We start from the raw sequence: 27,935 nt of genomic DNA on the forward strand, positions 1-27,935 counted from the left end.
TAGAGGGGTCAGCTGCAGTTTGTCTTCGGCAGCGACTCAGGGCACCAGATTTCCATGTTGGTGTGTAGGATGGACTCAATTATGGCATGTTATAAGAGCACCATCAGTAGCTTCCTTTACATGGAGCCTCATATTCCTTATTAAAAGTTGAAACTGAATGAAAATCCTCCATATTAACACTTTACATAATCAGAATAGACAGGTCAAATTGTATTCATGTCAATTTAAAAAAAAAAATCTGTGCTTTGGAAAGGCCTCTTCACTGGTGTGGAAACATGTTAGCTGAAGCCCATACAGACTGTCATACACTGAATGTATGTTGGCAAAACAGTATATTCATTGTATATGCAAAGTCAAAGGGCGCCTTTGACCATAGGACAATCATTGCTCTTATTGCTTTGGAAAAGTAGGTAATAATGGGTACATGTCTTCTCTTTCCTCTCTCCTCGCCTTCGTTTCCTTCAGCCTCTCCATGAAGTCTCTGGTGGGAGGGACTAAGAAGACGTAAGTGAGAGAGCTGTCTGTCTGTCAGTCTGTTTATCTTACTTTCTATCCAATATTTGCAACTGATATCGCTGAACTCCATTTCCCATGAGCACTAGCGACAATTCACAATATCATGAGATCCATCATGGGACCGTGTTGGCCCATTTTTTAGCAGCAGTGTTTTAGATCTCTTATTCTGACATTATGGCGGTAGAAACCATCGCACCTGACTGGGAGTTTGATCGTTTTGACGACGGGTCACAGAGTAAGTACCTGTCATGCTTGTTTTGACTCATTATGCTCTACCTTTACTGCTACTTCCTGCTGCTAGCAGGGAGCTTGGACAGCGGGCACCGTCTATTTGCTGCCACAGAATAATTCTTACTGCTGATTGCAAACAAACGATGGTCAAATGCACATATTTTAAAAATTATTTCACGCAATATTTGGACTATTTCAGTTTAACACGCGGTGTATTAATGACAGTTTTGATTAAAAATGTTAATTATTAAAATGAATTTACAAAGTTAATCACCGTCATACAGCCACAGCTGTTCTTTTTGACAGCTTAAACACTAACGAGTCATTTTGACAGTAGCTCATAGTTAAAACTACCCAAACACGGGATACAACGCCATTTATAAGCACATTTCAGCTTGTTTATTATTTTTAGTGTGTTATATCTCAGTGCTCCTCTCCATAGAAATGAAGTGGGGTTTACTTTCATTTGGTGCCCATTCCAGTTTCATAAAATGAGTCAATACGAAGATTTAAAGCTTAGTAAATTCTAAAATCAAAACAATAGCATTACGTCTCTTCACTTCCAGCATTGTATTAAATAAAATGGGTCTGTGGTATGCAGCTAGCTATCGCAGCACTGATGTTTACATTAGCATGAGACTTGAACGCAGCATCAGTCCTGCTGAGGTGATCTGCTGAAACCCTCCGTCCTACAGAAATACACCTTGAGGTTCAGCTGAAGAACTACAGCAGGTTTCTGGAGGAGTACACCTCTCAGCTGAAAGGGATCGAGGAGGCTCTGGACGACTCCATTGGGGATGTGTGGGACTTCACTCTGGACCCCATCGCCCTGAAGGTAACACAACAAAAACATCAACCTGTAAACACTGACACTGTTTTCCTACAGTCTCATTACTTTCTACTTTCTTTCAGCTTCTTCCATATGAGCAATCGTCTTTACTGGAATTAATCAAAACAGACAATAAGGTAAATAAAGACACTGTAAGTTTTTGTATGTTTTCAGTTTTCCTTGTTTCGGTAATCATCTTGGTGTTGTGTTTCACACAGGTTCTGAACAAAGTCATCACAGTTTATGCTGCTCTCTGCAGTGAAGTGAAAAAGCTCAAGTATGAGGTAAGCTTGTGAGTGCCCCATTGTGAGTGAGGTGAGTATGGTGTTTGGTTATTATCATATCTTCTTGCTTTAAAAGGGGATCTGTCGAATTTTCTTTAAAAAATTTAGCATAACTCCCAATAGCCGTAGTGACTTTGGGGTTCTAACAAATCTGATTCATGCATTTTCTTTGTTTTGAAACATTTGTTTAAAATGATTTTATGACCTGCGTTGTTCACACCTAGGTTAAAACACAGCTCACCACTATAGGTCTAACCTTCCACAGGGAACTTAAAGGCGACATCTCTTATAACAGTTGTTGAAAACTCATCCTGTGTTATTGTGTGAGATACAAACTCTGATCCTGAACCCTAAATGTATGTTCCCTTGCAGGCAGAAACTAAGTTCTACAATGGCTTATTGTACTATGGAGAGGGAGGTAATAATTCAGCTGTTTGATTAACTTTCACTATGTTTTTTTTCTCTCTGAGGTTTAAATAGCTTTTTGATTAACTGCATCTGTGTTCCAGTGTCTGACACCAGTGTTGTTGAAGGAGAGTCCCAGGTTCAGATGGGCAGATTCATCTCATTCCTTCAGGTAGGCATCGAATCATTTCTGTCAGATTGTAGTTTACTGAAATCGAGATGACACTGATAGTGTCTCTTTTTGTCCTTCAACAGGAACTCTCCTGTTTTGTAACAAGATGTTATGAAGTGGTTGTCAACATTGTGCATCAGCTGGCTGCGCTCTACAACAGCAGCAAGTAAGAGCCTAAAACTGAAGCCAGTCATGTTGCACAGTGAATGTACTGTTCTTGTTGGGTGGGCTTTAATACCCGCATTTATAAAAAGAGCCTTTTATTCACATGGCATGCGCTCATAGGAACAGCTTACAGACTATAAATCCTGTTAATTACTTTTTGCATGTTTTACTGTTGAAATGTTCAATAATAAATGTGAAAGAGATTATTTTTTTTATATTTCAGAGTGGCTACAAAAATTATTGAGTCGTCAGGTGTCCATTTCCAGGTAGGCTTGAAGATAAAGAAGATGTATTTTTATTTTTTAGTGAATCTTTATTTTCTGTTACAATAAACTTGTCTTTGCGTTCTCCATCCTGTCTGCAGATAGTTTATGAACACCTCGGGGAGCTGTTAGTGGTTCTGCTCACTCTCGATGAGATCATGGAAAATCATGGCACTCTGAAAGATCACTGGAAGATGTATAAAAGGTGAACACACACACACACACACACACACACACACACAGACACTCTCAATCAAACCATTACCACTAAATTGAATAGAAATACTACTATTATTGTTACTACTATAATTAAACTGCTTTGATAAGAAAAGGCACCCGATCTTTATGTTTTTTTAGTACCCGCTGAGTAAGTCTAACTGTATAATACTGTCCAAAAGAAAGAAAGTTAATCGTGTGCACTAATATAAAACACCAGTTCAAGTATTTTGATGCATAATTATAAATTCAGGTATAACATGGTTTCCCTCAAATTTATTTTTGTTTAACTTTAGATACAAATTTTGATCTGAAAAGAGAGTTTGAAATGTTTCACACATTTTCTGCATTCATACTTTTATAAAATCGGCTTCATTGTTTTGTTTTTGGATCTTTTGCTTGTAGGATGTTAAAATCTGTGCACCACAACCCGGGCAAGTTTTCCATCCCTGAAGAAAAACTGAAACCATTTGAAAAGCTCCTGCTCAAGCTGGAGGGACAGCTGCTGGACAGCATGATCCTGCAGGTGTGTCTTCTCTTCACTCCTTAATTCTGCTGCAGACTGAATTTCCCTGAGGTTTGAGCGCTGGTTGGAAAGTCAGTGTTATTCTGTGCTTATATGTAAACTGAGATCTTTAATTTAGACACTAAAAAGGTTACTGTATTTGTTTTGCATTTGTGGGTACAATTAACCTCATGATGTTTACATCTGTGTGACAGGCCTGTGTGGAGCAGAGATTTGATGATCCTGGGGAAGGAGTCGCTGTTTCCAAAAACAGTGCCTTTGCAGAGGAGTTTGCCTTCAACATTCGCACCATATTCACCAACGTTGAGTCCAAAATTGGTTAGTCTGTCTTCAAACAATTCTGGTTTCTTTTGTGATACTCTCTTCTGCAACTTCAAATAAATAAGTCTGTGTCTCTGTGTTTTTTTCAGGCGAACCGTCAGAGATTGACCAGAGAGATAAATATGCTGGAGTCTGTGGTCTCTTTGTGCTTCACTTTCACATTTTCAGGACTGTTGACAAAAAGTTCTACAAGTCTCTGCTGGATGTCTGTAAAAAGGTAAATCAGTCCTCTCATCCAGCCTCTTTTCCTCTATTTGTGACATCTCTTACGGGCTTTTCTTATTCACTTGTATCTTTCCACCATGAAAACATCTTGCTCATGTTTGTCTGCCCCTCTCTCTCTCTAGGTCTCTGCTGTCACTCTGACTTCAAACATCATCTGGTTTCCCGACACGTTCCTCATCACAAAGATCCCTGCTGCAGCTAAACTGATGGACAAGAAGAGTTTACAGGCCATTCGGGTGCAGAGAGACACCTTCCTGCAACAAAGAGCTCAGACACTAGCAAAGTCAGTTGTCCAAAAGAAAGTCTTTTGTTAATAATTTATTTGATTTTTGTGTTGGAGAGCTTGAGTGTTTACTGTTGTTTTCTTTTTTTCAGGGATGTTCAGTCGTACTACGTGTTTGTAACGTCCTGGATGATGAAGATGGAGTCCATATTGTCCAAGGAGCAGAAAAGTGACAAGTTGGCAGAAGACCTGAACAGCAGGTGTAATGTGTTTGTACAGGTGAGGACTGGAAGTGTCAACTTCCACCCAGGAATACAGAGCAGTGCTCTGAACTAGTCTGAAAATCAAAGTTCCATTTGTTCAAAAACTTGGTCGAAATGACTTGGATTTGGTAATCTAACTCTTTGCAGGATCAGCAAATCCACCTCCCTTAAGAGTTGTGAGAGTCAGAGCTGGGCTGCTTTAGCTGTTTTTATTTAGCTTTGTATTAAAACAAGAGACAGAAAAAAACACAACGGAACAACAAATACATCCCATTTTTAAACAGCCAGAACCGTCCTACAACAATATTGAATAAAAACTGATTTTTGATAAATGAATGGGACGAGCACACTCCTTTAACCATTCTAAAACATAGGCCTTTATGGGTTTTGGGTTTGGTTCTAGTGTCCTGTAGAACCAGGGAGACCTCGTACATGCACAAAGGACTGCACTTGTTTGAAAATACTTTTGCTTGTGACACTGTAACAAATTTAGAGGGTTCAATGTAAGTTACAGTTGTATATTGTATGTGTATACTGCTCTATAAATCAAGGTCAAGGTAAACTTTATTATCCCAGAGGGGCAATTTGCTTTACAGCCAGCAGTGAGTCTGAAATACACACAACAATAAATGTATACATTATGTACTTCATGATACACATGATAAATGGTGTGACCAATTTGAAAGTTTTATAACTTTCAGGGTGAAGTTTCAACCACAATGCATCAAAACTTTTCAAATCTGTTTTCCAGAAGCTGCTCAAAAGTTATGAAACGACATTCTGAAGGTCTGACCCAGATCAAAGCCCAAACTGGATCACGTGCACTAATCTAATTCCACTGTTACTTTTGAACTGCACATTTTTAAGAGCTGATCAAATTGGACAGCAATAATTAGAGCAGATACTTTTATACGACTGGGCCCTAATGTGAATACACCTCAGATTCATTGACTGTCCTGAAAATTAGTCAAATTTCATGGTTAAAAAAATGCTGCGAAAATAGTTAAAAATAGTAAAAGTTATAAACATTTGCACTTTCTTTCTAACAGTTCTGTTTGTGTTTTGTCCCTCACAGGGCATCCTGTATGCATACAGTATCAGCACCATCATCAAAACCACAATGAACATGTACATGTCGATGCAACGGCCTATGACCAAGACTTCAGTCAAAGCTCTGTGTCGACTCGTTGAACTGCTCAAGGTGTGTGCGTGTGTGTGTGTGTTTCTCTTTTTTAACATGCTTTAGACCTGTGTATTCTCTGTGAGATTAAACTCTTGTTTTTTGTCTCCTCAGGCTGTAGAGCACACATTTCACAGGCGCTCTATGGTCGTAGCTGACTCTGTGTCTCACATCACGCAGCAGCTTCAGTCACAGGCGCTCAACGCCATCGGTGTCGCAAAGGTACACACGTGAAGAAATAATAACTCACATTATTTGTGTTTACAGGAGGTGTTTATCAATGATCTGCTTAATCATTTCATGTGACTGTTTTGTCCTTGTAGAAAAGAGTGATCTCCGACAAGAAGTACAGCCAGCAGCGGCTCGATGTGCTCTCGTCTTTGGTGCTGGCTGAAAACGCTCTGAGTGGTCCAAGCACGAAGGAGCGGCGCCTGGTGGTGTCTCTAGCTCTGTGTGTCGGCACTCAGCTGGTATGTTGGGAGAAGCGTCTGTTTCCTTATTTAAAGTTTGCCTTGATTTTCTGCTAAACTTTGAAATGTTTGAAATGTGCTGCCCTGCAGAAAACCTTTAAAGATGAGGAGCTGCCTCCTCTGCAGCTGGTGCTGAAGAAGCTCGATTTGATCAGCGAGCTGAGTGAAAGGTGGGATTTATTTCTCTCTTTGATCATGTTTATACAAATTGTGCAAAAGTGCAATGTTTTTATTCAGAGTACAAAACCCTCCAGGCAGTGGAGAGAAACCTCCATTAGTTTAGATGCAGCCGCTCTGAGGAGCCGGTGAGACAGACACCTCGTGTGTGAGAGCGTCAGTGTTGTGCTGTGATGTCATCGCTCATGGTGTTAGTGTTGCAAAGACGTTTCGAGGGACAGCATTTAAAACGTAAACTCTTCATAACCAAATCATTGAAATGCTTACTTCTCAGTTACTCTCCCATAGCTTTGGCTGGTGACTTTCATCTTTAATTATGTAAACATGAACGTGTTCTTGTGTTTTTCACTCGATCAGTGTCAGGATTTTTCTTTTACTTTCAGACTCTTCATACTTCAAAACTTGTTTTCCTCTCAGGGTCAAGCTGCAGTGTGACTGTAGTTTCCTCTACTGGCACCGAGCTGTGTTTCCCATCTACCTAGATGATGTGTACGACAACGCTGTGGACGCAGCACGGATACACGTAAGCAGACTCGTGTTATGATATCAGAAGTAAACGTTACATGGACAAGACTCTTAAGGCTCTTACTATGATCAAAAAGTGCTTGTGTGTTTTTTATTTAATATTAAAAGTGGATCCATCATTGCTGAATGATTTGATGAAGATTTTTGAATTGGTATCAGGTTTTTGTTGCATATTTTTCTTCTGCTTGTGCTGATTTGCTCTCATGTTCTGCTCTGGTGTGCGGTCTGTGATTGGCCGGAGCAGTACATGTTTAGTGCACTGAGGGACAGTGTGCCCTCCATGCTGCATGCCAAACACATGGAGTCATGTGACCAGTTACTGGAGAGCTACGACAAGGAGATCATGGATGTGTTTCATGAGGTGAGAGCAGGAAAAAATAATGAAATGAAATACACTTAATGGTGTAAAAGTGTAATGATATTTGATTTTATTCTGAACTAAATCACCAAACAGCATCCTGAACCTTGACCTTTTGTGATTTTAATTCTGGTTCTCCCTGTTAAACTGACTCTCGTAGCACCTGCTGGACAAGCTGTGTAAGGAGATCGAGAAGGACCTGCGTCTGTCTGTTCACACACACCTGAAGCTCGACGACAGGAACCCTTTCAAAGTGGGTCTGAAGGACCTGGCCCACTTCTTCTCCCTCAAACCCATCCGATTCTTCAACCGCTTCATCCACATCAAAGGTGCCAAAAAAAAAAAGTGTCTTATATTGTGTTTGGTATTTAAATTATTTGTGAGGCAAAAATAACAATCTCAAAAAAAAAAAAAAATTCTGAAAATGTGAACAAAATGAGTTTATGGGTCAACCTATTAGCTTTATTATGGCTCTAGTTGTTAGACAATAATATTTGTTTTTTTACATCTTAGGAATATTAATTACATATACAGTATATGTCCTGTGTTAACATATAACTTATACTTACTAAAATTTAGATTCAGGTTATAATTCCTAAAACCTTGACATTCAAACAACAAATGAAAAGGGATCTTTTACTTTGGCTGAGGTGTTTTCCCTCCAAATGCAGTTATTCTTTTATTGGGAATTAATTTGTTTAAAAATGTATTTGATCACAAATACATCCATATATTTTCCCATCTTTGTGATATCTAAGAGAGTGTCGTTCATGTTGATGTTAAGTAGTGCTTTGAGTTATATGAGATACTGCTGCACATTTTATGACGGTGTTCAAAGTGTAACTGAAATAATTATTTGGAATATGTTTCTTGTCCTCGTAGCCTATGTGACCCACTATCTGGATAAAACGTTCTATAACCTAACAACTGTGGCTCTGCATGACTGGGCCACCTACAGTGAGATGAGAAACCTCGCCACACAGCGCTACGGACTCACCATGACCGAGGCTCACCTGCCCAGCCAGACCCTGGAACAGGTGTGTGTGTGCACATTTTCATTCAATTATTTTCTTTAAATCGAAGGCTTTTTTTTTTTTTTTCAAACAATTTGCAAAAGCATCAAAGTCTAAAATGATCCAATATTTGAACAATATTCAAAGTAATAAAGTGGAGGTGATACATGATTGTGTCCTCTGTGTTCCTGTCAGGGTCTGGACGTTCTGGAGATCATGAGGAACATTCATGTGTTTGTCTCACGTTACCTCTATAACCTCAACAACCAGGTAACACTTACAGCATCCAAAGTCTCCCTTCTTATTTTATAAAAAGCAGCTGTCTGTGCATTGAATCAAGTTGTATTTCTTCCAAACAGATCTTCATAGAGAAGGCAAGTAACAACAAGCACCTGAACACCATCAACATCCGCCACATCGCCAACTCCATCCGGACACACGGCACTGGCATCATGAACACCACAGTGAGTTTTTTAATTTACTTTGTATTTTACCTTTATTTAACCAGGTAGTTAACCCATTGAGATAAAGAGCTCTTTCACAGGGGTGACCTGGCCAGTCACCCAGTGTGTGTGTGTTTTGGTCTACTTTCAAGAGTACCTTTCTCTCTCAGATTTGCTTGTCTGAAGGTTTGTTCTTCTGTCATCAGGTGAATTTCACTTACCAGTTCCTGCGGAAGAAGTTTTACATCTTCAGTCAGTTCATGTATGACGAACACATCAAGTCCAGACTCATTAAAGACATCCGCTTCTTCAGAGAGACAAAGGACCAGTCTGATCAGAAGGTAAATATACTGTAGGCCCTGTTTTGCCCAAAATGTATACAGACCTGTGACACCAAAAAGTTACATACACAGATGGTAAACATGGCAAGAGTCAGAAAATGTTTAAAGCAGGGGGCGCTGGTAGCCTAGTGGTTAGTGTGTGCGCCCCATGTACAGAGTCTGTAGTCCTCCAAGTGGACAGCCCAGATTCGAATCCAACCTGTGGCTCCTTTCCCACATGTCAATCCCCACTCTCTCCTCTCCGATTTCTGACTCTGTCCACTGTCCTATCTCTAAATAAAGGCACAAAATGCCTCAAAATAAACCTGAAATCTTTGCTGAATTATCAGCTTTTTCTTTACAACAAATGTAATATTCTCATTTAGCTTGCAGTGTAGGTACAAGCTTCTGTTATAAAAGATTCTGATTTAAAATCATATCATATCACCAGGCATGATAACTTAAAAGCTCATAGCCAGTTCTTGTTTAGCTGTAGTCATCCATCATTTTGTTTCAGTATCCATTTGAGCGAGCTGAGAAGTTCAACCGTGGCATCAGGAAGCTCGGCATCACTCCTGAAGGACAGAGCTACCTGGACCAGTTCAGACAGCTCATCAGCCAGATCGGTGAGGAAAACACACAAACGTTTTTGGATCTGCTCTTACCATTTGATCTTAGAAAGTCAACCCCTAATCCTGGCAAATGAAAAGCAAACACTGTTTAATTTTCAAATGTATGTGTTATCAGGTAATGCTATGGGCTACGTGCGGATGATCCGTTCTGGAGGCCTTCACTGCTGCAGCAGTGCTATCAGGTAAAAAAGAGACGTTCATGTCCTGTTTGTTTTTTTCTTTCTTCTTATCTTAATATGAAGGTCTTGAGCTTAGTCATTCTCTGAAGGATTGATCTAAATAAAACTCATCCTCACTGGAATATTTTAATTTCTATCTAACTTTTTTGTGTGTTTGTTTCTAGGTTTGTCCCTGACCTGGAGGATATTGTCAACTTTGAGGAGCTGGTGAAGGAGGAGGGATTGTCAGAGGAGACTCAGAAGGCTGCGTGGTAAAACAGTTTGCTATACTATGCATGTCCCCCAATTGTTTTTCTGCAGATAATTATGATATTTTCTCAAATGGATGGTGGACTGAGTTTAATTTAAGTCCAGTCTCATTTCAAGTATGTGTAGAATTCAGTTCTGGTTTCATGTGTCTCTGCTGCACACAAGTAATTTCTTCACTTGTGCTTGCTGTCAAATAATGTGCATGTATTTTCAGTGTATTTCCACATTTCCACCTGCAGAGGGCGCCACAGCACTTCATTGCTAGTTTGCAAAGCTGCTATTGTGTATTTTGTGTTTCTTTCAGCGTGCTGGATTCAGTGTTGGGAGATCTGACCAGCAACTCTGCCGAGGGGACAGAGTACTTCAAGATGCTGGTGGCAGTGTTTGCACCAGAGTTCCGAAGCGCCAAAAACATGCACCTGAGAAACTTCTACATGATTGTACCCCCACTGGTCAGTTTGTTATTTGTTCGATGCTGCCACCTGTCTTTATTTTTCTTTTGATGTGTTGGTGTTTTACTCAGCAGTTCTATATTTTCTGTTAAATAATGAGATAACTTGCCTCTCCCACAGACTGTGAATTTTGTTGAGCACTCCATCAGCTGCAAAGAGAAACTCAACAAGAAGAACAAAACTGGAGCTGCATTCACAGATGATGGCTTTGCTATGGGTGAGAGAGCTCAAAACATTACACATCAAAACATTACACATTTTTAATGAAGTGTGTATTATACGGTATCATCTCGTAGCTTGCTCTATGTTCAGCTTTTGGCTTTCTTCCCCTTTGGATCTGGCTTTCTCTCAGGTGTGGCATACATCCTGAAGCTGCTGGACCAGTACCTGGAGTTTGACTCTCTGCACTGGTTTCAGGCCGTCAGAGATAAATATAAGAAAGAGATGAACGCTGTGGTGAAGGAGCAGAACGTCCAGTCTGCCAGCCAGGATGAAAAACTGCTGCAGACCATGAACCTCACTCAGAAGAGGCTGGACGTCTACCTCCAGGTACAGCTGATGAGGAACTAGCAGAGACGATGTATCGAAATAAACCTGTCATCCTCAAAGTTCAGTTCTGAAATGACCAACACTGCCTGTTTGAAATACAGACAACTCTCTCTAAAATACTTTCAATGCAAGAAGAAAACTGGACAAGTTTTATTGCAAGGCAAGATTTGAAGCCAATTTAGTAGATGGCAATCTGAAAAAAAGGAAAATATAATAAGACATGACTTTATTATGACTCAGAGAAGAAGAACAAACTTGGATGCAAACTGCAGAAATCTGGCACTAAGTGTTTTTGAAGTACCTGAGAGCTCTATGAGCTGTATGATACAGACACTGTTGCCGCTCTAACTGCTTTTAAGTGGCGGAAAATAACCTACTTTTGTTTCCTGAAGTTGTGTGCATCTTTCACTTTCTCTACACAACTCTCTCTCCACACCTGCAAACATCTGATGTGGAATAATTGCTCACTCTAAGCTCTTCATCTTCCTCTCACTTTAGGAGTTCGAGCTGCTCCACTTCTCGCTGAGCAGCGCCCGGATCTTTTTCAGAGCAGACAAGACTGCAGCCGAGGAGACTCAGGAGAAGAAGGATAAAGGTGTGATGATTAATTGAGCATTTTAATAATTCAAAGCCTCTGACACACCCTCGCTGTTATACGGGCTTCTTGAAGATGATTTTTCATGCATAGAAAGATTTCATTCTGATTTATGAAGGATGGAGTGTATGAAGAATGAGGTTCATCCTTTCTGTAGGTCTCACAAATAACTTTCCCTCTTTCTCCACCAGAAGAAGCCGCCAAAGCTGGAGGGGCTTCAGACGTCTCCATCCCCACTGAAGCTTCCTCAAAGTGAGTGTCACTGTGGGGCTCAGTGTTCAGAACTTGGAGGAGTGCTGCGAAGTGGCCAGAAGAAGTTTCAGGATGTCCCGCAGTGAAAGCACTGAAATGTGTCTGGAGGAACTTGTTTTAAAGACCATCTTCACTCGAGAATGAATGTTTACTTAAAGCGTTACTGCAGGAAGTGTCTCTTTTGTGTCCATTATGAATGAAACATCCAACAGTGTTCGAAACATCCAATAAATTCAGTTTGAATTTGTAGCATTAAAACAAGCAAATGTGGTTTGAAAAGTCAGGTGGTGAAACCAGCGTGTGGTTTATTCTATGTTTTGCCATGCTGCCTTTGATACATTCAGTCTGTGTAGACTGTCTTATTTTTCTACTGTAGAAGCCTCAGCTATGTGTGAGCGTTCAATTAATGACTAATATTCAACTGCTTTCATTTCAATACTTCCTGCATCTTCATTGGTGTCTAATGTACTAACTATGATTGTTCATGGCCTTTAATGGCAGCTCTGTTCTTAATGCCTCTGCAGATGATAGCACAGTGACGAGGATCATGGAGAACATTTTCAGTGTGATCTGTTTGTTTTAATTTTCTTCTGTCCATTTTTTCTTTTACATTGAATGATATGATGTATGTGTGCCTTTCTAATCCATCATTATTAGTTGTGAGGCCTGATTATTTAAGTAAGAGGGCATCCAAACACCCAGAAGGCCGAGTGTTGTGAAGAAACAGAGACTCATTACTTCTCTGTCCCAGTAGAGATGTTTCATTTACACTTTTATTCCCTGATTTTGTATCTATCAACATGTGGTACATGTGAGAAAAAAGGCCATGATCTGGTCAGAATTACATTCCATGAATTAACTTGATTGAAAAGAAAAATCTGTAGTCTTTGAAGACTAATAAAACTTGCACTTTCAAAAGAGCTGAATGTTTCAATCATGACTTTGTACCGAATTTCTCAAACTCAAAGGTAAGATAAAAGAGGTTGTATGCTCTATATATTTTCACTGTGTCTTATGGTGTAAACTCCCTAAAATATTTTACAAAAATGTCTGCATTTGTTCATTCGGCTTACTTATATAAGTACAGAAAGAAGTTGTAAAGAAACCACACATTTAAAAAGAATAAACAATACACAGTGGTTCAGGAAAGCCTTTTCTGCTTTAATACAAAGAAAAGAAGCATTTTACTTCAGAAAATACAAGATTGGTCTGGATTTTTTTTTTCTCCTAAAATTGTCATTTTTCCATTTCCTATGAAATGCTGTTCACTGCTGTTCAAACAGTTTAAATTGAAATACATCCATTCTTTAGCTTTGGACTCTAAACTTGGGGGATGATCTCCACGTGTGACTTTTTTTTCGTGTTTTTGGCTGAGAATCAGGCCTTTCCTTAAATGGCATTTTAACGTTGTATTACTTTGTTGTAAGTGCCCGCAGTGCCATGTGACACCCTGTCCAGCAGATCCAGAAATGTCCTGTTACATCCACATATTGCAACCATGCTCACCTCATAAAAACGAGGTACGGTGCAGGGCAAAATATCTTTCAAAATAGATGTCATATATATATATATACATACATATATATATATATAGCAATCATATATACACATTCGTACATATACATATACTAATTTATGTGATGCAAAGAAACAAAAAAAATGTACACATTTCTTACAAAATTGTAACAAAGTCTGGAAATTGTTTTGTTTGCTCTGAAGCAACATCTGTGAGGATTCGCCCACATTTGTGGACACCAAAGTCGTCTCCCAGATTTGTGTCCATGTTCAGCTGGCACAGAACTCACAGAGAGACAGAGGGGGAAACAGAAGATGAGACAGAAAACAGTTTGTTGGTGCAAATACAGAGGTATTTCAATGGAAGGAAGAAAAAAAGGGGAGATAAAAAAGGGATGCATGTGGAAAAGTTGCATGAACCCCCTGACACAACAAATGGAAAAGGAAAAAAAGTTTCAGGGAGTGTTCACATAAAAAAGCACAAACAAATTTTGTGTTCTTTTATTACTAAATATAGTGCAACAATAAACATTGCATTTCTTTCAACCTTAAACTTGCGTCCGAGGATATCAACTTTGCTTTCCTCGACTTCTTTCTGTTCTTAACACTTGTGAATGCGAGGCATAACCCTTGTTCTGTCACTGTCCTGTGCCACAAGGTCAGTCCTCCTCTCTGCAAGCAAACAGGCTTCAGATTCAGAGACGTAAACATAACACAGACCCTGCTCAAAACAAGACAAAAAAATACAGCAGGAACATAAAGAATAAAAACAGAACAAGTGTTGGTGTTTTGGGCAGCATGTAATTTGGAAAGGCAGGGCAGTTCGGATGGTGGCAAAAACCCCCGCAGTCATATAGCCAAATCCTTAAGGAATAAAAACCAAACTGTGTGAGCCACAGCGCCCCTTCTGGACAGCAGTGCTGTTGCAGGAACAACTGTGGCCTTTGGACTGGTCGGGCCTTAGAAGGCCTGCTGGGCTGGGTTGTAGTTGAATGTTGTTGGCACGTGAGGCCGCTCTTCCAGCTTCTCGTACTCCAGATGAAACTCCTTAAAGATGCAAACATGATGGGGAAAGGCTTAACCTCTTACAAACGTCAGACAAGCCGAACACAGATGTAATTTTTCCAGAAAATACGAGAAGAGACAAAACTTTACCTTGGCTACTTTCCTCCAGTTAAGACAATCAAAAAAGTAGTAAGTTCCCCTCTCATACGCGTTGGTCTTTAGCGTGGGCTCCATGCCAGGGGCTCTTGTAATCCAAACCCGCTCCTCTTTGTGGTACCTCCAGTCCCGGTTAAAGCTGGACAGTGAAGGTACAAGTTCAACCAAAGTAAAGTAAAAGGGGAAAACTAAATATCATATTGCCAACCACTAAGTGGAATACTTACAGCTCCACTGCTGCCAGAAGCTGTAGCAGGTCTGCACCATTCATGTAGTACAGGTAGAACAACAGGTCTTCACCGTATCGCGCCAGTTTAATTGCAGCCAACTAAAGGACAGCAGACAATAAGTTTGTTTGTTTTTTTACCCATGAAGACTGCATTTACTGATTGTGTTCTGATGCTAATAGTTACCTTGTCCCTTATGTGGATATTTGTTAAATACTCCGAGGGAACATGGAAATCTGAAAGGTGAGCACAAATGAAATATGTCATCTTAATGTAATTATAAGACTTTTCTCAGTCTGCTATCCTGACATCCTGGAGAGATTTCTGCTCTTTAAGACAATAAAAGTCATTATACAAAACTTTCACAAAAACCCAGCTGGCGTCACAACACTGCAGCTAGTTACCACAAATAAAAAAAACTGGCATTGCCACACAAGAAATATGACAACTCTGTACACTGCAACCAACTTCCCGCAAATCGAGGAGTTTTTTTTACAGTTTCCCTTACAATCAAATGAAAATTAATTGAGTGCTAGTTCGCCCTTTCAACTACAACATCAAATACTTTGATATTTTTTGGTTCTGTGTGAAGCTCCAGATGTTTTGGTCTGAAATGTTTCTCTGCTTCTCAGATTTTCATGGTCCTGATCGCCCTCCAAACCCAGAAACAGCCATTCTAGGCTGGTCACAACAGCTAGAAAGCTCTAAGCTATTGCAAATCCTCATCAATCCAGTATGGAATACTAATGGCAAAAGACACTTCCCCCTGCTTTGAGGCCTGGTTTACATAATGCTCTAGTACCTTATACATGGAGAAAATCTGATACTACTTGTTAGGAAAACTACTAGGTTCAAACAGATATGGCAACCGTTCTTTGACTACTTCACAGCTCTGAAGGACCCACGTGACACGTCAATGCCTTTCAATCTCATTTCCTCATTACAACAGCACAAAGGGATGACCATAGCAAGATGTAAATTAGACTACTCCACAGATGTGTTTTGTCTTCCTTTGCGTCTGTATTTTGCAGAGTGTATTTCTTTTTTCTTTGTTCTCCTTACATAAATATAGGTAAATAAAGTATTTGAAAAAAATACTCTTCTCTCACCAACACTAAGAATTAGGAAAAATCCTCAAGATGTCATAATTGAATGCTTTCCAAGATCCCCTCTCTTTTATTTAATGGATTCATTCCCCTATTTGAGTGAGCTGCCAGATGTTTTCTACTTACATAGAAAACTGATGCCATTATTTAAGGAACAACAACATTCTAAATCTTCCCTGACAATTATCTGTCAACATTAGATTGACTTCAAGCCCTTTTCATACAGATGTTTTGCAATAAGGAATCATGCCGTCTATGTATTTTTCAATGGAAAGAAACAGCAGTTTCAGAACACCGTGTACTGGGAGCAAGAGAGGCAGGGTGTGTAGAAACAGTACTGGCATCACTTACATACACACAGTGTGGATTTGGCCTTGTTACAAATCCTTCTGACAGCTTAACGGCAGAACAACTCTGCCTGACAATTCTGTCGTTTATACAGAATCCAGAGGCAAAATAACTACAAAACAGCCTGACCATGAACAGGCCGGGTTCAAAGGTCGTTTATCAATCATCAAATACAGCAGCAGCAGATTACAACATGAGGGCCATTGCACAGAGAGACGACATTTCAGGAGATCATATATCCAGATATATTAGATATAGCCAATTCTACTGGATATTTAGAGTTGTAGAGATATTTTTAGTGAGTCACACCTCCCTTCCTGAGATGAAGAAGCTTAACAACTACCTTTCCTTACATTGACCTTCTGTCAGTCATAATAAAACTGTTTACACTGACGGCCAAATCTTGATCAGGATCGCTGAAATGCAAGTTCAAAATGTGATTGTAAATGTTCAAAAGTCATCGTCCCTCACACACTGTGCGTGAATGTCTTACCAATGTCTTGAGGTCGACACGGCGATGAGGCCCACGGAGAGGCAAACTTCGGGTACAAGTTTCTGTCAGGAAATAAAGTTGCAGCAGGTTCTTAAGATTGTTAACATTTTAAAAGATCATTACAAACATGTAGAGACAATAAAAGTTATAACTAACAAGAAAGAGAAAATGTAGCCAATGCTATGATGTTTGAAAGGCAGCCAACTGAGGAGGAAAGCTCACTAGTGGAGTCTCTTTCTTAGTCTTCACAGGTACTAAGGGAAAGACAATTTAACTTATTCTCTGTAGTAGGTTCATATCACATTTAAAAGAAATACTTGATTCATTCTTTGCTATTTTAAGATATGATCATAAAATAAGATTAACCTTTATTTATCCCACAACAGGGACCTTTACAGTGTTACATCAGCAAAGAGAAAGGATAGACATAAAAAGAGCACAAGGCGCACAATTCAATAGTAGAAGAGCAGTGACAGAGCTGCAGTCCTTGCACATGTAGTTTGAGCATTCACAGAAGTACAGATAAAGACTATCATGCACACAGTGCACATAAAAAAACGTCAACATGTCATTGCACCAATTCCGTATATTATTGTGACTCAAACATCTCCTGGCTAATGATACTTCATGTGACTGTTTTCATGATGGAACGTCTATCTTACTCAGGAGAGTTTAAGTTGAGTCCCAATGTCGTGAGGTCACTTCCTAGTGCCAGATGGACCATTCCTGGATCAGTCTCTGCCGCTCGGATAAACGTCAGCAGGCCTATCATGCCGAATTGGTCTGTCACCATGCCTGAGGGAATGTTCGTCACCCGACCTGCAGCAGCCGCAGGATATGTCAGAGTTAAACATTCTGCTGTAGCTTTTCATTTACAGTTAGTGCTTGCTGTCATACATTACCTCCACATTTCTCAACCACACCGTGTGCAAACATTGGAGAGCAAACAAGCCAATTTCTCTTACAAGTGATGGAAAGATGAAGATGGTCTTTATCAAACTGAACATATTCTCTTGGTTTCCTTTCTGTAGCATACCCTTTAATTATCTAACCCCAAATACAGGGTAGAGAACCCAACTGCCTCACCCAAGTTGTGGGATTAAGAAGGGATGTCTCAGTGGAATTGGAGCGATACGATTGGCTGAGAAGTCTCACCATCGGGCAACACCTGGATCCCTTTCTTCTGGTTGTTGTTCTGTGCTGAGGTCGTCTTGTCCCCGGGGAACTTGGGACCATCTGCGTTCGATGTGCTCTTGCTTGTGGAGTTCAAGTTCTAAGAAACCCCAAAGAAAAACAGTTTTAAACACAGAAAAAAAAAAACCTGAAAATGATTTATAGGAAACCTTGAAACATATAGAAATTAAATCTTTTGCTGTCTGTGACTTACACTTACAGTTTTGCTGTCATCGTTGCTCAACGAGGGGTCCTTGTAGTTTGGGCCAGGCAGTGCGGGGAAGTCCTCGTTATGAATGGAGAAATCCTGTGTCTGTTCGTTTGAAGGCTTCGTCACCATGCCAACTTGATAATGATAAACACAGTGAAGCGAAGAGAGATTATTATTCCCTGAGGTATGCAGCAAATCACATAAGTGGTTCTTATTTCTGTGGACTTAGATGTTCAATAAAACCTCAGCTAGAGTTCTGAACCAAATGGAGTGGCTGAATGTCATGCCTCTACTGCTGTATGTGGGTAAAAATAAGATTTTCTCCAGCCTAATGGCCTACCATAAGGAGCCCGTCCAGCCAGTGGGTTGAGCACCGGTGTTGGGTTTCCAGTCCCTTCTCTCCGACTCCTGTCTGCTAATGCAGGAAAGTCTGACAAATCCAGTCCCGTTACATTTTCACTCCCATCTGCAGCAGTAGGAAGGTTAGGAACTTTTAATGTGTAATGTCGCCTACAAAACAATTTATCCGTGTTAATGTGGAAAGGATAAACTAGGTGTCAGTAAATTAAAAATAACCCTAGTCTAAGTAAGAACTATTTTTAGTAGTTGTCAAAGATAAAACAATGCTCACAATATGGCTTTGCAAAAGAGACTGGTCCCTTTTACTGGTTTTTCAGTGACATAATGTATCCATTTATCCAAAAGTAGTTGTACTTTCTTTTTCAAGAGAATCTGTAAATCCGAAATGAAATACAAACATAACAAAAAACGAATGATGCTTGAGCATATCCACCTGGGTTTAACAGACTAACCTGTGCCATTGAAGATGTTGTTTGATAATGAGTTGTTCATCCCAAAACCCTGATTGCGGTTCATACCAAATCCTGACATGCTGCGGAAAAAAAAGAAAACCAAGACAACAGATGAGGCCTGTTTCCAAACAGAAACTTTCCCTACAAAAGAAAATTCTCCATAGGGAGCCTTTAAAGGACAGCGGATCTCAACATTGAGAGTCAGACAGAATCTGTGTACCTGTTTATGGTGAATGGCTGGCGTGCTGGCTGCTGTTTGGGCATACAGATGATGCTGGGTGAGCTGCGGTTGGGGCTGCCAAGGCCCGAGCTGCCCATACTGTTGGTCCTGCCGCCCATTCCGATGCTCTGACCGACCTGAGAGTGGTTCAGCATGTTCCTCGTGTTCATCGGTAATGTCCCCCTGTTAAAATAACCCAAAATCTGGTTCAGTGGATTTCAATTTCTGTTTATGTCCTGTCATATGATATTACTATTTCCAAATTATTAATTACAGTTATAAAACAACACAAACGAGCTCTCCTCTGAAGCTTTAAACTCAAACAGCTTTACACACACCTGCTTGGTGAAGGGGGGGTATGGAGGGACATGGTGGGAACCCCCGTTGTGGGGGTGATATGACTTGATAGCTGTGTGCCTTGCGTTAGATTTCTGTTTAACTGAGGCGTACTGTTTCCCATGCCCCTTATCGAGAAACCAAGTGCACCTAAAGAAAGACAAAAGTGAACAAATGTTGTCAGGCAAACCAGAAAATAGTGGAATTTTATACATTCATATTTTCAGTTACTTATCATAACTTGCTATGCTTTTTAAACACTCTTGGTCACACCAAGTAAACAATTCATTGTCTCTCAAGTAATGCCAAAGTAGAAGAAAACACTAACAAAAGTTAGTGTGGGAAAAGAAACACTTACTTTGTGGGCCGTACAAACTTGCGCCGAGCTGCGACAGCTGCCCTGATGACGATGGTGAGGGAGACGAGAGCATCTGAAGGGACAACATTTGACGGAGGAAAGGGAGTAAGAAATCGTCTCGTTTGCTGTTACCTCAAGAAATAAAATAATGTGCATACTTGGGTAAAATACTTACGTCTTTGTCCGACCGATGTGGGAACATCGACGGCTGGTTGTAGTACATGCTTTCATCGGGGAAGTCGTTGTCAACAACCTCAACGAACTCGACAAATTTCTTTCTAGCACCAAACATGCCTTTGGTCGCCTGAAGATAGAAAGATAGAGTAGAACTGTTGTTAAAGATGTGCAAGGGAGGGGGGGGAGGGGGGAAGGCAAGAAGTAAGAGAAATAAACTAAGAACATAAATACAATTTCAGACACCTCACATCTTTAACAAAGAAACAACTGTTTCTCTTTTAGCTCTATTGTTGCAAGTGCATCTACACATTATATGTGCACCAATAGTAAGTTATTAAAACAGTGTTAAATCATAACTGAGAGAAATACATTGTTATTATTATTATGCATCTGGTGATAGTCTAATAAAATGATCAATAATCTTTGTTTTGATAAACAATTTAGTATTTTTCTGAGTTTACCTTATATCAAAAGAACATTCCCAGATGGTAAACTATTAATTATAACTGTGACATATAAAACATGTTGGTTTCTTAGTTTATAATAAAGTTTATAATAAAGTTTATAATAAAGTTTATAAAAGACTGTTTTGTAATGATTGGACGCTTAAGACATAAAAAGTTCAACTTCCATAACAAAATTAAGTATTTATTTAACCCATAAGACTTGTTGAAGAAGTCAGCTGACAGTAGAACTAAAAGTTTAATAAACTTATGTCAGTATTGTTAAATAGTTAAAGTTGATTAATTTCACTCTGTTGAAAAAAGCGATGCTAACCTGCTGGTTAGCCGACGGTCGTGTAGCTAGCGTTAGCAGGCTAGCTGTAATCAATCTGTGTTAGCTACGTTAGCTTCACATCCGTGCACAAGAGGGCTGCCGTATCAAGGAGATAATTGCCTTAATAACTAGTCCTTTAACCTCAACTAAACTACCGGGCGGCAGTCAGTACAGGGCAGTAACTTGTGCCCTCTCTGTGTGTCCATATGTCCACAGTAAGCTGCTTGTTTCTGGGCTCATTGTCGCTCCTTGTCGGACCAGCACAAGCTACAACCTGCTGCAGCTTCAGGATAACGACCTCCGGATCAAAACCGAGCACGGCAACATGAATGTCTCATGCCCACGGCTTCTATCTCTACCACAGCGATATAACACGAAGAGAAAAAGTAAAATAAATCCTCACCGCATCAATTTCCCTTCTCTTCGTTAGATCCAAGATGGCTGTGTATGTACTCTGAATCGAAAGAGGGATAGCATTTACCCTCTGACCTTACAACCTGCTGACCACTTCCGTACACAAACTCAACCTGTCAGATTACTCCGTCCTACAGGGGGCCTTGCTGGATACTTGCCAAGAGCAAAGCAAAGATCAGAAGCATTATTAAAATGTGTACATTTAGCTGTTAAGACAAAAAGGGCCCCGCCATGGAGCTCTGCCTCCCTCCTGTGACCACAACATGTCTTACATTATGAAAATATAGTGCTGTGCTCACTACAGAGGAATGTGTCTTTAAGTAATAATGTCAGCGGATTTGTTTTAAACAATCCCTGTTTGTGTAATTCAGTTCCCCAGAGAATGAGATACATGTTTTACATTAATGTTTTTCTAATGTTCTCTGTGCCTGAGGCAGCTGTGACATGATACTGAGGAAGAAACTATTTGTCGTATTACATTCGATGGTGGATTTACCATCGAGCTAGAAGGCAACTTGATGAGGCCCCAAAACTGTGGTCCTGTTTCAAAATTAGTGAAGTTATTGTTATATTGTCTCGTTTTATTTTTCTTTATTTAAATGCTAAATAATTTCACTTTATAGTATTGATTTTGTAATTGTTCAGAAGATGTTTATTCAAAACTTTTCCATATATGTCAATCCTCTCTAATAATTTTAAAGGCATCACAATTCATGTTAATGATTTTCTGTGTTCTTCCTTATTAAGTCTGCTTTCATTTTGAGTCAATCTTCAAAACCCAATATTAGTTACAGTCAGTTCAATAACTCATCCCAGGATTATAATAAACAGACATTAACAAAGGAACAACAAATTGGTCTTTTTCTAACATCGTTTTTATTATTTTCAATATAAAATGTCAAAGGCACTGAGCATGTAGTAAAACATACCATCCACATATCAGCGTTATGTATAAAGCGTTAAAGAATAAGACGATATGGGTACAGCAGTTGTGAGTTTTTTAGGTATACTGTTTATCATTTGTGTAGCAAATGTAAATCTGAGGTCTGGTGGTGTCATACTGTTGATGTTGTGTTGCAGCTAATTCTTGCCCAAAGACTCATTTCATACAACAGTTTTTTAGGCGCCTCAGACAAATAGGCTAAACCCTCTTTTTTGTGCCTTCATGGGCATGAAATTGGTGTTGAGAGACCATGTGACGATGTCTGTGGTGTGAAAACACAACAAAATCTACAGCTGTCCTAAAATTCAAGCGACTGTTCATTGATGAAAGTAGTTCTGTGGCTTTTTCAAAGTGAATGATATCTTTTGTTGTAATAGTGGTTAGATATCTGTTATTTTAATAGCATTAAGGTTCAATTCATCTCCAAGTTCCCTCCAGTAAGCCCTCTCATCACTCACTTATTAGCCCAATCATTGTTGGGCCAACGCCTCAGAATTTTATGACTGTATATTTTCACATTCAGCATCACACATGTGCGTTAACAATTTGGAAAATTGTGGGCCGAGACAGGAGCCCTGAGGTGCACCAGTCACAAAACTACAATTTCCTGTTCCTCCAGTTTAGGGTTCACCTGTTAATAAATCAAGTAACCATTCTTAGAAAGTGTTTACCTGTACAAACCTTCTAAGTTTGAATGGCACTTTTCCAATGGCCATTGGTTACACCCGTGTTTTTCTCTGCAATGACAAGTTAAAACATTTACTCTGAACAGAGTCTGTTGTGGAAGTCATACGGCGGTTTGCTCAGTCGTGGCGGCTGTTTGGGGCCCCAGGGATGTGCTAAAAACTGTGTGTCAGTGAGTGAAAACAGACGACGGACTAACATTGCCCCCTGTGATAAGGGAAATTAAATTCCTGCTCAGTTTTATCTAGTTGGAAAATAGCTCTAATGAAGGTATGCAAGATAGCATGGGGATGGTAACACCTCTAGCAGGTGGGGATGACATGCTATTTCCTTCAGTTCAGGAGAAAGACCCTGTTGAGAATTATACATTGTAAGTGATCTTAGTATTCCTCAGACCTCTTAAAAAATAATAATTTTTCCTTCTAAGACATTTTAAATGAAGTCAGTGGACAACACTCTCTTTGAGTGTGTCCACATTTTTTAGAGGTTACTTGAGCTCTGCCTCCCTCCTGTGACCACAACATGTCTTACATTATGAAAATATAGTGCTGTGCTCACTACAGAGGAATGTGTCTTTAAGTAATAATGTCAGCGGATTTGTTTTAAACAATCCCTGTTTGTGTAATTCAGTTCCCCAGAGAATGAGATACATGTTTTACATTAATGTTTTTCTAATGTTCTCTGTGCCTGAGGCAGCTGTGACATGATACTGAGGAAGAAACTATTTGTCGTATTACATTCGATGGTGGATTTACCATCGAGCTAGAAGGCAACTTGATGAGGCCCCAAAACTGTGGTCCTGTTTCAAAATTAGTGAAGTTATTGTTATATTGTCTCGTTTTATTTTTCTTTATTTAAATGCTAAATAATTTCACTTTATAGTATTGATTTTGTAATTGTTCAGAAGATGTTTATTCAAAACTTTTCCATATATGTCAATCCTCTCTAATAATTTTAAAGGCATCACAATTCATGTTAATGATTTTCTGTGTTCTTCCTTATTAAGTCTGCTTTCATTTTGAGTCAATCTTCAAAACCCAATATTAGTTACAGTCAGTTCAATAACTCATCCCAGGATTATAATAAACAGACATTAACAAAGGAACAACAAATTGGTCTTTTTCTAACATCGTTTTTATTATTTTCAATATAAAATGTCAAAGGCACTGAGCATGTAGTAAAACATACCATCCACATATCAGTGTTATGTATAATCTACAAAGAATAAGACGATATGGGTACAGCAGTTGTGAGTTTTTTTAGGTATACTGTTTATCATTTGTGTAGCAAATGTAAATCTGAGGTCTGGTGGTGTCATACTGTTGATGTTGTGTTGCAGCTAATTCTTGCCCAAAGACTCATTTCATACAACAGTTTTTTAGGCGCCTCAGACAAATAGGCTAAACCCTCTTTTTTGTGCCTTCATGGGCATGAAATTGGTGTTGAGAGACCATGTGACGATGTCTGTGGTGTGAAAACACAACAAAATCTACAGCTGTCCTAAAATTCAAGCGACTGTTCATTGATGAAAGTAGTTCTGTGGCTTTTTCAAAGTGAATGATATCTTTTGTTGTAATAGTGGTTAGATATCTGTTATTTTAATAGCATTAAGGTTCAATTCATCTCCAAGTTCCCTCCAGTAAGCCCTCTCATCACTCACTTATTAGCCCAATCATTGTTGGGCCAACGCCTCAGAATTTTATGACTGTATATTTTCACATTCAGCATCACACATGTGCGTTAACAATTTGGAAAATTGTGGGCCGAGACAGGAGCCCTGAGGTGCACCAGTCACAAAACTACAATTTCCTGTTCCTCCAGTTTAGGGTTTACCTGTTAATAAATCAAGTAACCATTCTTAGAAAGTGTTTACCTGTACAAACCTTCTAAGTTTGAATGGCACTTTTCCAATGGCCATTGGTTACACCCGTGTTTTTCTCTGCAATGACAAGTTAAAACATTTACTCTGAACAGAGTCTGTTGTGGAAGTCATACGGCAGTTTGCTCAGTCGTGGCGGCTGTTTGGGGCCCCAGGGATGTGCTAAAAACAGTGTGTCAGTGAGTGAAAACAGACGACGGACTAACATTGCCCCTTGTGATAAGGGAAATTAAATTCCTGCTCAGTTTTATCTAGTTGGAAAATAGCTCTAATGAAGGTATGCAAGATAGCATGGGGATGGTAACACCTCTAGCAGGTGGGGATGACATGCTATTTCCTTCAGTTCAGGAGAAAGACCCTGTTGAGAATTATACATTGTAAGTGATCTTAGTATTCCTCAGACCTCTTAAAAAATAAATTTTTTTCCTTCTAAGACATTTTAAATGAAGTCAGTGGACAACACTCTCTTTGAGTGTGTCCACATTTTTTAGAGGTTACTTGAAATTGTTGGCCTACTTTTCTGTAACACTGGCAAATACCCAGAACTTTGTCCAAGCTGACAAAAACAACATATAAATAAGATAACCTTTCTGCTCTCATTACAAACCACACTGTTCTTATGCCTTGCCATGGCACCCTGCTCCTTCCCCTCTCTTTCTCTCTTTCTCTCTCTCTCTCTCTCTCTCTCTGTCATTGTGTAGAAGAAGGGGGAAAGTCATTAGGGAACAAATGGGGAGGAGAGAGCAGCCAGTGGTTGCTATCACCATGAAAGTCAGGGCATGGCTTAGAGCCACTGAGAGATAGTAAGATGGTTGCACTGGGGAGTATCTGCCCAGAGAAAACAATGCGTTTTAAGCTCATGAAGTTGGATAAACAGAAGTCTTATTGTGGGAGATGTTGGGAGTAATGGACATCAGATGGAATACATCAAAATGTAAGTGTTTATTTTAAATTGTCATTATAATCTCCTTTACATGTACTATGATTCCTTTAGCATTGCCAATGACATTGCTTATTTTCTATTGTTACAATTAATCAGCATGACTTTTATTGCATGTAAGGGTATAATTCAGGATCATAATTAATGGCGCAGCTTTATATGCTAATGCAGTGCATTGTCACAAACTTGTTTTGTTTTTCCACATATTATCAGGATCAATATCTCCACAGGGGCAGAGGAGGAGCATTAATGGGATGCCAACAGATTCACTTGAGGATGCCCACAGTCTGTCTCAGGGCAACCCTTGCCTGGCTCTAAATTGAGGAAGAGCATCAGATGTGTCAGAAAAAGTAACTAAAATGGGTAACGCCATGCGAGGCCTCATCGCCTTCATCCCCTCAGAGCGCTGTCAACGCTTCATAGTAGGGGACTTGAAGGAAATGCCTCTGGATCGGACTCTGGACCTGAGCAGCCGACAGCTGCGTTGGCTGCCTCTAACCGCTTGTGTCTTCGATGAGCTGGTGAAGCTCTACCTGAGTGACAACAACCTCAGCAGCTTACCTGCTGAGCTGCAGGGCCTGAAGAAGCTGCAGCTCCTGGCCCTGGATTTTAACCATTTTGAAGAGCTCCCTGCAGCTGTTTGCAAATTGACCCAGCTCAGCATCCTTTACCTGGGTAACAACAGGCTTTACTCCCTCCCCCGAGAGCTGGGAGAGCTCAAGGATCTGAATACTCTGTGGCTGGAGATGAATTGCTTCACTGTTTTTCCCAACGTGGTCTGTGACCTACCTAATCTCAAGACCCTGCACCTTGGTTACAACCAGATCCAGAGTTTACCCAAGGAGCTGGGGATGCTGGAAGAGCTGCGGAGTATCTGGCTCGCTGGTAATCAGCTGACAGAGTTCCCTCAAGTGTTGATGGACATGCACTTCCTCGCTGTCATAGATGTGGATCGAAACAGAATCCACCGCTTCCCAGGCCTGTGTCACATGCAAGGGTTGAAACTTGTCATCTATGACCATAACCCTTGCGTTAACGCTCCGGCAGTGGGCGAGGGAGTCAGGAGAGTTGGGCGCTGGGCGGACTGTTCAGATGACGAGCAGGAAGATGACGGGTCTAAAGCAGCAAGTGACACAACAGCAGAGGTCACAGAAGTTCACCCAGAGGAGGAGGAAAACATTTAGGGTGAAGGAACAGAGTGACCTTCAGCTGTGGAGAGGCCAGGCAGGACTGGACCGTATTCAAGTGGGACACTTAAAGTGGAGAGGTGTTTTTATCAGGCTGGTGGTGGTTGGTCCATGTGGGGCAAAGTCAGGGAGTCAAGCATTACTATAATACATAAAGTTGTCCAGAATGAGGTCGTATGAAACCTGAAAAGAAAAAATGTTTTACTTTATTTGGTTACCTAAACTTTATAATTGTTAATCTCTTGTTTTAATTTTTTTTTTTTTTTTTAAAACCTCTTTGTACGCCTTGCAATGATCGTTTTATTTCTTGAATTTTTACCAATGTGAGATTTTTGGTTTTGAAGCTTTATCCTCATTGTACAACACAAATATATTCAATGTTTCTTATTTACAGAGAGAATGGTTTGCTGATAAATGGTGTCAACCAAAACCATGAAGTTATTGCCTCATGAAGAAAAGTTACGGATTAGAGTCGGATTACAATTTAACCAGAAGACGAAGATCTCTCTGTTCACAGTTACGCTCAGGAACATTTCAATTAGCTTCAGAGACTGGCAGGTTTAATGCCACTACAAAGGAGGACAGAGTTTGTTTGTTGTTCCAGTAAGGTGAGATTGTAAGAATACAGCAGAGCCTTAAAAAAATGAGACAAAGAAAACAAAGAGCCCGACAGATACCTACATTGTTACAGTCAAATATTTTTACTTTCATTTCAGCACAAATCTCACTTAAGTACTATTTCACAATAATGGGTAAAATAAGCAATTTGAAGTTATTTCAAACTTGTGTTTGTTTTTGGAAAGCATCTCGCGACCCCCACTTTGGGAACCATTGAAGGGATGTACTTTTTAGAAAAATGTCTTCCATTAATGTTGCAAAAAAACTTGAGCTGTTCTTCAGAAGATAAACCTCATGGCACAGATTTTATCTGCAAAGCCCGG

General features: G+C 39.9%; 3 protein-coding genes across 10 annotated transcripts; 2 read left to right on the plus strand and 1 right to left on the minus strand.

The window, feature by feature from the left end:
- Positions 1-591: 591 nt before the first annotated feature.
- Positions 592-12,953, plus strand: washc4 (WASH complex subunit 4). 2 transcript variants are annotated; one of them, XM_061036456.1, is made up of 33 exons: positions 592-751; positions 1,443-1,582; positions 1,660-1,713; positions 1,795-1,860; positions 2,233-2,278; positions 2,370-2,437; positions 2,521-2,603; positions 2,826-2,868; positions 2,967-3,070; positions 3,487-3,607; positions 3,802-3,925; positions 4,018-4,145; positions 4,276-4,436; positions 4,529-4,655; positions 5,715-5,840; positions 5,934-6,041; positions 6,143-6,289; positions 6,380-6,459; positions 6,884-6,989; positions 7,236-7,352; positions 7,510-7,678; positions 8,232-8,386; positions 8,558-8,632; positions 8,722-8,826; positions 9,012-9,146; positions 9,643-9,751; positions 9,873-9,939; positions 10,101-10,187; positions 10,490-10,637; positions 10,758-10,854; positions 10,990-11,186; positions 11,685-11,781; positions 11,973-12,953. In XM_061036456.1, the coding sequence occupies exons 1-33, from the start codon at positions 691-693 to the stop codon at positions 12,035-12,037; spliced, it is 3,516 nt and encodes a 1,171-aa protein (XP_060892439.1). In that variant the 5' UTR covers positions 592-690; the 3' UTR covers positions 12,038-12,953. The 2 variants fall into 2 exon arrangements, with proteins under 2 accessions (XP_060892439.1, XP_060892440.1); XM_061036457.1 differs by having other exon boundaries at positions 11,976-12,953.
- Positions 12,954-13,173: 220 nt separating this feature from the next.
- cnot2 (CCR4-NOT transcription complex, subunit 2) lies at positions 13,174-21,583 on the minus strand. 6 transcript variants are annotated; one of them, XM_061036462.1, is made up of 15 exons: positions 21,351-21,583; positions 20,169-20,297; positions 19,994-20,066; positions 19,638-19,785; positions 19,300-19,482; positions 19,080-19,159; positions 18,608-18,697; positions 18,271-18,401; positions 18,039-18,156; positions 17,546-17,702; positions 16,884-16,945; positions 15,123-15,172; positions 14,937-15,037; positions 14,704-14,848; positions 13,174-14,595 (listed from the first exon to the last, which is right to left on the minus strand). In XM_061036462.1, exons 2-15 carry the CDS (start codon positions 20,283-20,285, stop codon positions 14,509-14,511), a joined length of 1,542 nt encoding a protein of 513 aa, XP_060892445.1. In that variant the 5' UTR covers positions 20,286-20,297; positions 21,351-21,583; the 3' UTR covers positions 13,174-14,508. The 6 variants fall into 6 exon arrangements, with proteins under 6 accessions (XP_060892445.1, XP_060892442.1, XP_060892444.1 ...); XM_061036459.1 differs by having other exon boundaries at positions 18,608-18,733; XM_061036461.1 differs by having other exon boundaries at positions 18,277-18,401; positions 18,608-18,733; positions 21,351-21,582.
- A 4,038-nt stretch (positions 21,584-25,621) lies between these two features.
- On the plus strand, positions 25,622-27,255 carry lrrc10 (leucine rich repeat containing 10). Of its 2 annotated transcripts, none has more exons than XM_061037156.1 (2): positions 25,622-25,801; positions 26,021-27,255. In XM_061037156.1, exon 2 carries the CDS (start codon positions 26,167-26,169, stop codon positions 26,989-26,991), a length of 825 nt encoding a protein of 274 aa, XP_060893139.1. In that variant the 5' UTR covers positions 25,622-25,801; positions 26,021-26,166; the 3' UTR covers positions 26,992-27,255. The 2 variants fall into 2 exon arrangements, with proteins under 2 accessions (XP_060893139.1, XP_060893140.1); XM_061037157.1 differs by having other exon boundaries at positions 26,038-27,255.
- Positions 27,256-27,935: the final 680 nt, after the last annotated feature.

Source organism: Labrus mixtus, chromosome 4 (assembly GCF_963584025.1).
Source record: "Labrus mixtus chromosome 4, fLabMix1.1, whole genome shotgun sequence".
NCBI lineage: Eukaryota > Metazoa > Chordata > Actinopteri > Labriformes > Labridae > Labrus > Labrus mixtus.

Bases quoted from the DNA above. Each gene is read 5' to 3' on its own strand.
- washc4 (XM_061036456.1), top strand. From the start codon at position 691: ATGGCGGTAGAAACCATCGCACCTGACTGGGAGTTTGATCGTTTTGAC. The intron at 5,841-5,933 runs GTGTGTGCGTGT...TTGTCTCCTCAG, and splicing joins GACTCGTTGAACTGCTCAAG to GCTGTAGAGCACACATTTCA. The intron at 6,042-6,142 runs GTACACACGTGA...TTGTCCTTGTAG, and splicing joins ACGCCATCGGTGTCGCAAAG to AAAAGAGTGATCTCCGACAA.
- cnot2 (XM_061036459.1), bottom strand. From the start codon at position 20,285: ATGTTTGGTGCTAGAAAGAAATTTGTCGAGTTCGTTGAGGTTGTTGAC. The intron at 16,946-17,545 runs GTAAGATAGACG...ATTTCCTGACAG, and splicing joins CTCAACTTAAACTCTCCTGA to AAACTTGTACCCGAAGTTTG. The intron at 15,173-16,883 runs GTAAGACATTCA...CTCACCTTTCAG, and splicing joins GTGTCGACCTCAAGACATTG to ATTTCCATGTTCCCTCGGAG.
- lrrc10 (XM_061037156.1), top strand. From the start codon at position 26,167: ATGGGTAACGCCATGCGAGGCCTCATCGCCTTCATCCCCTCAGAGCGC.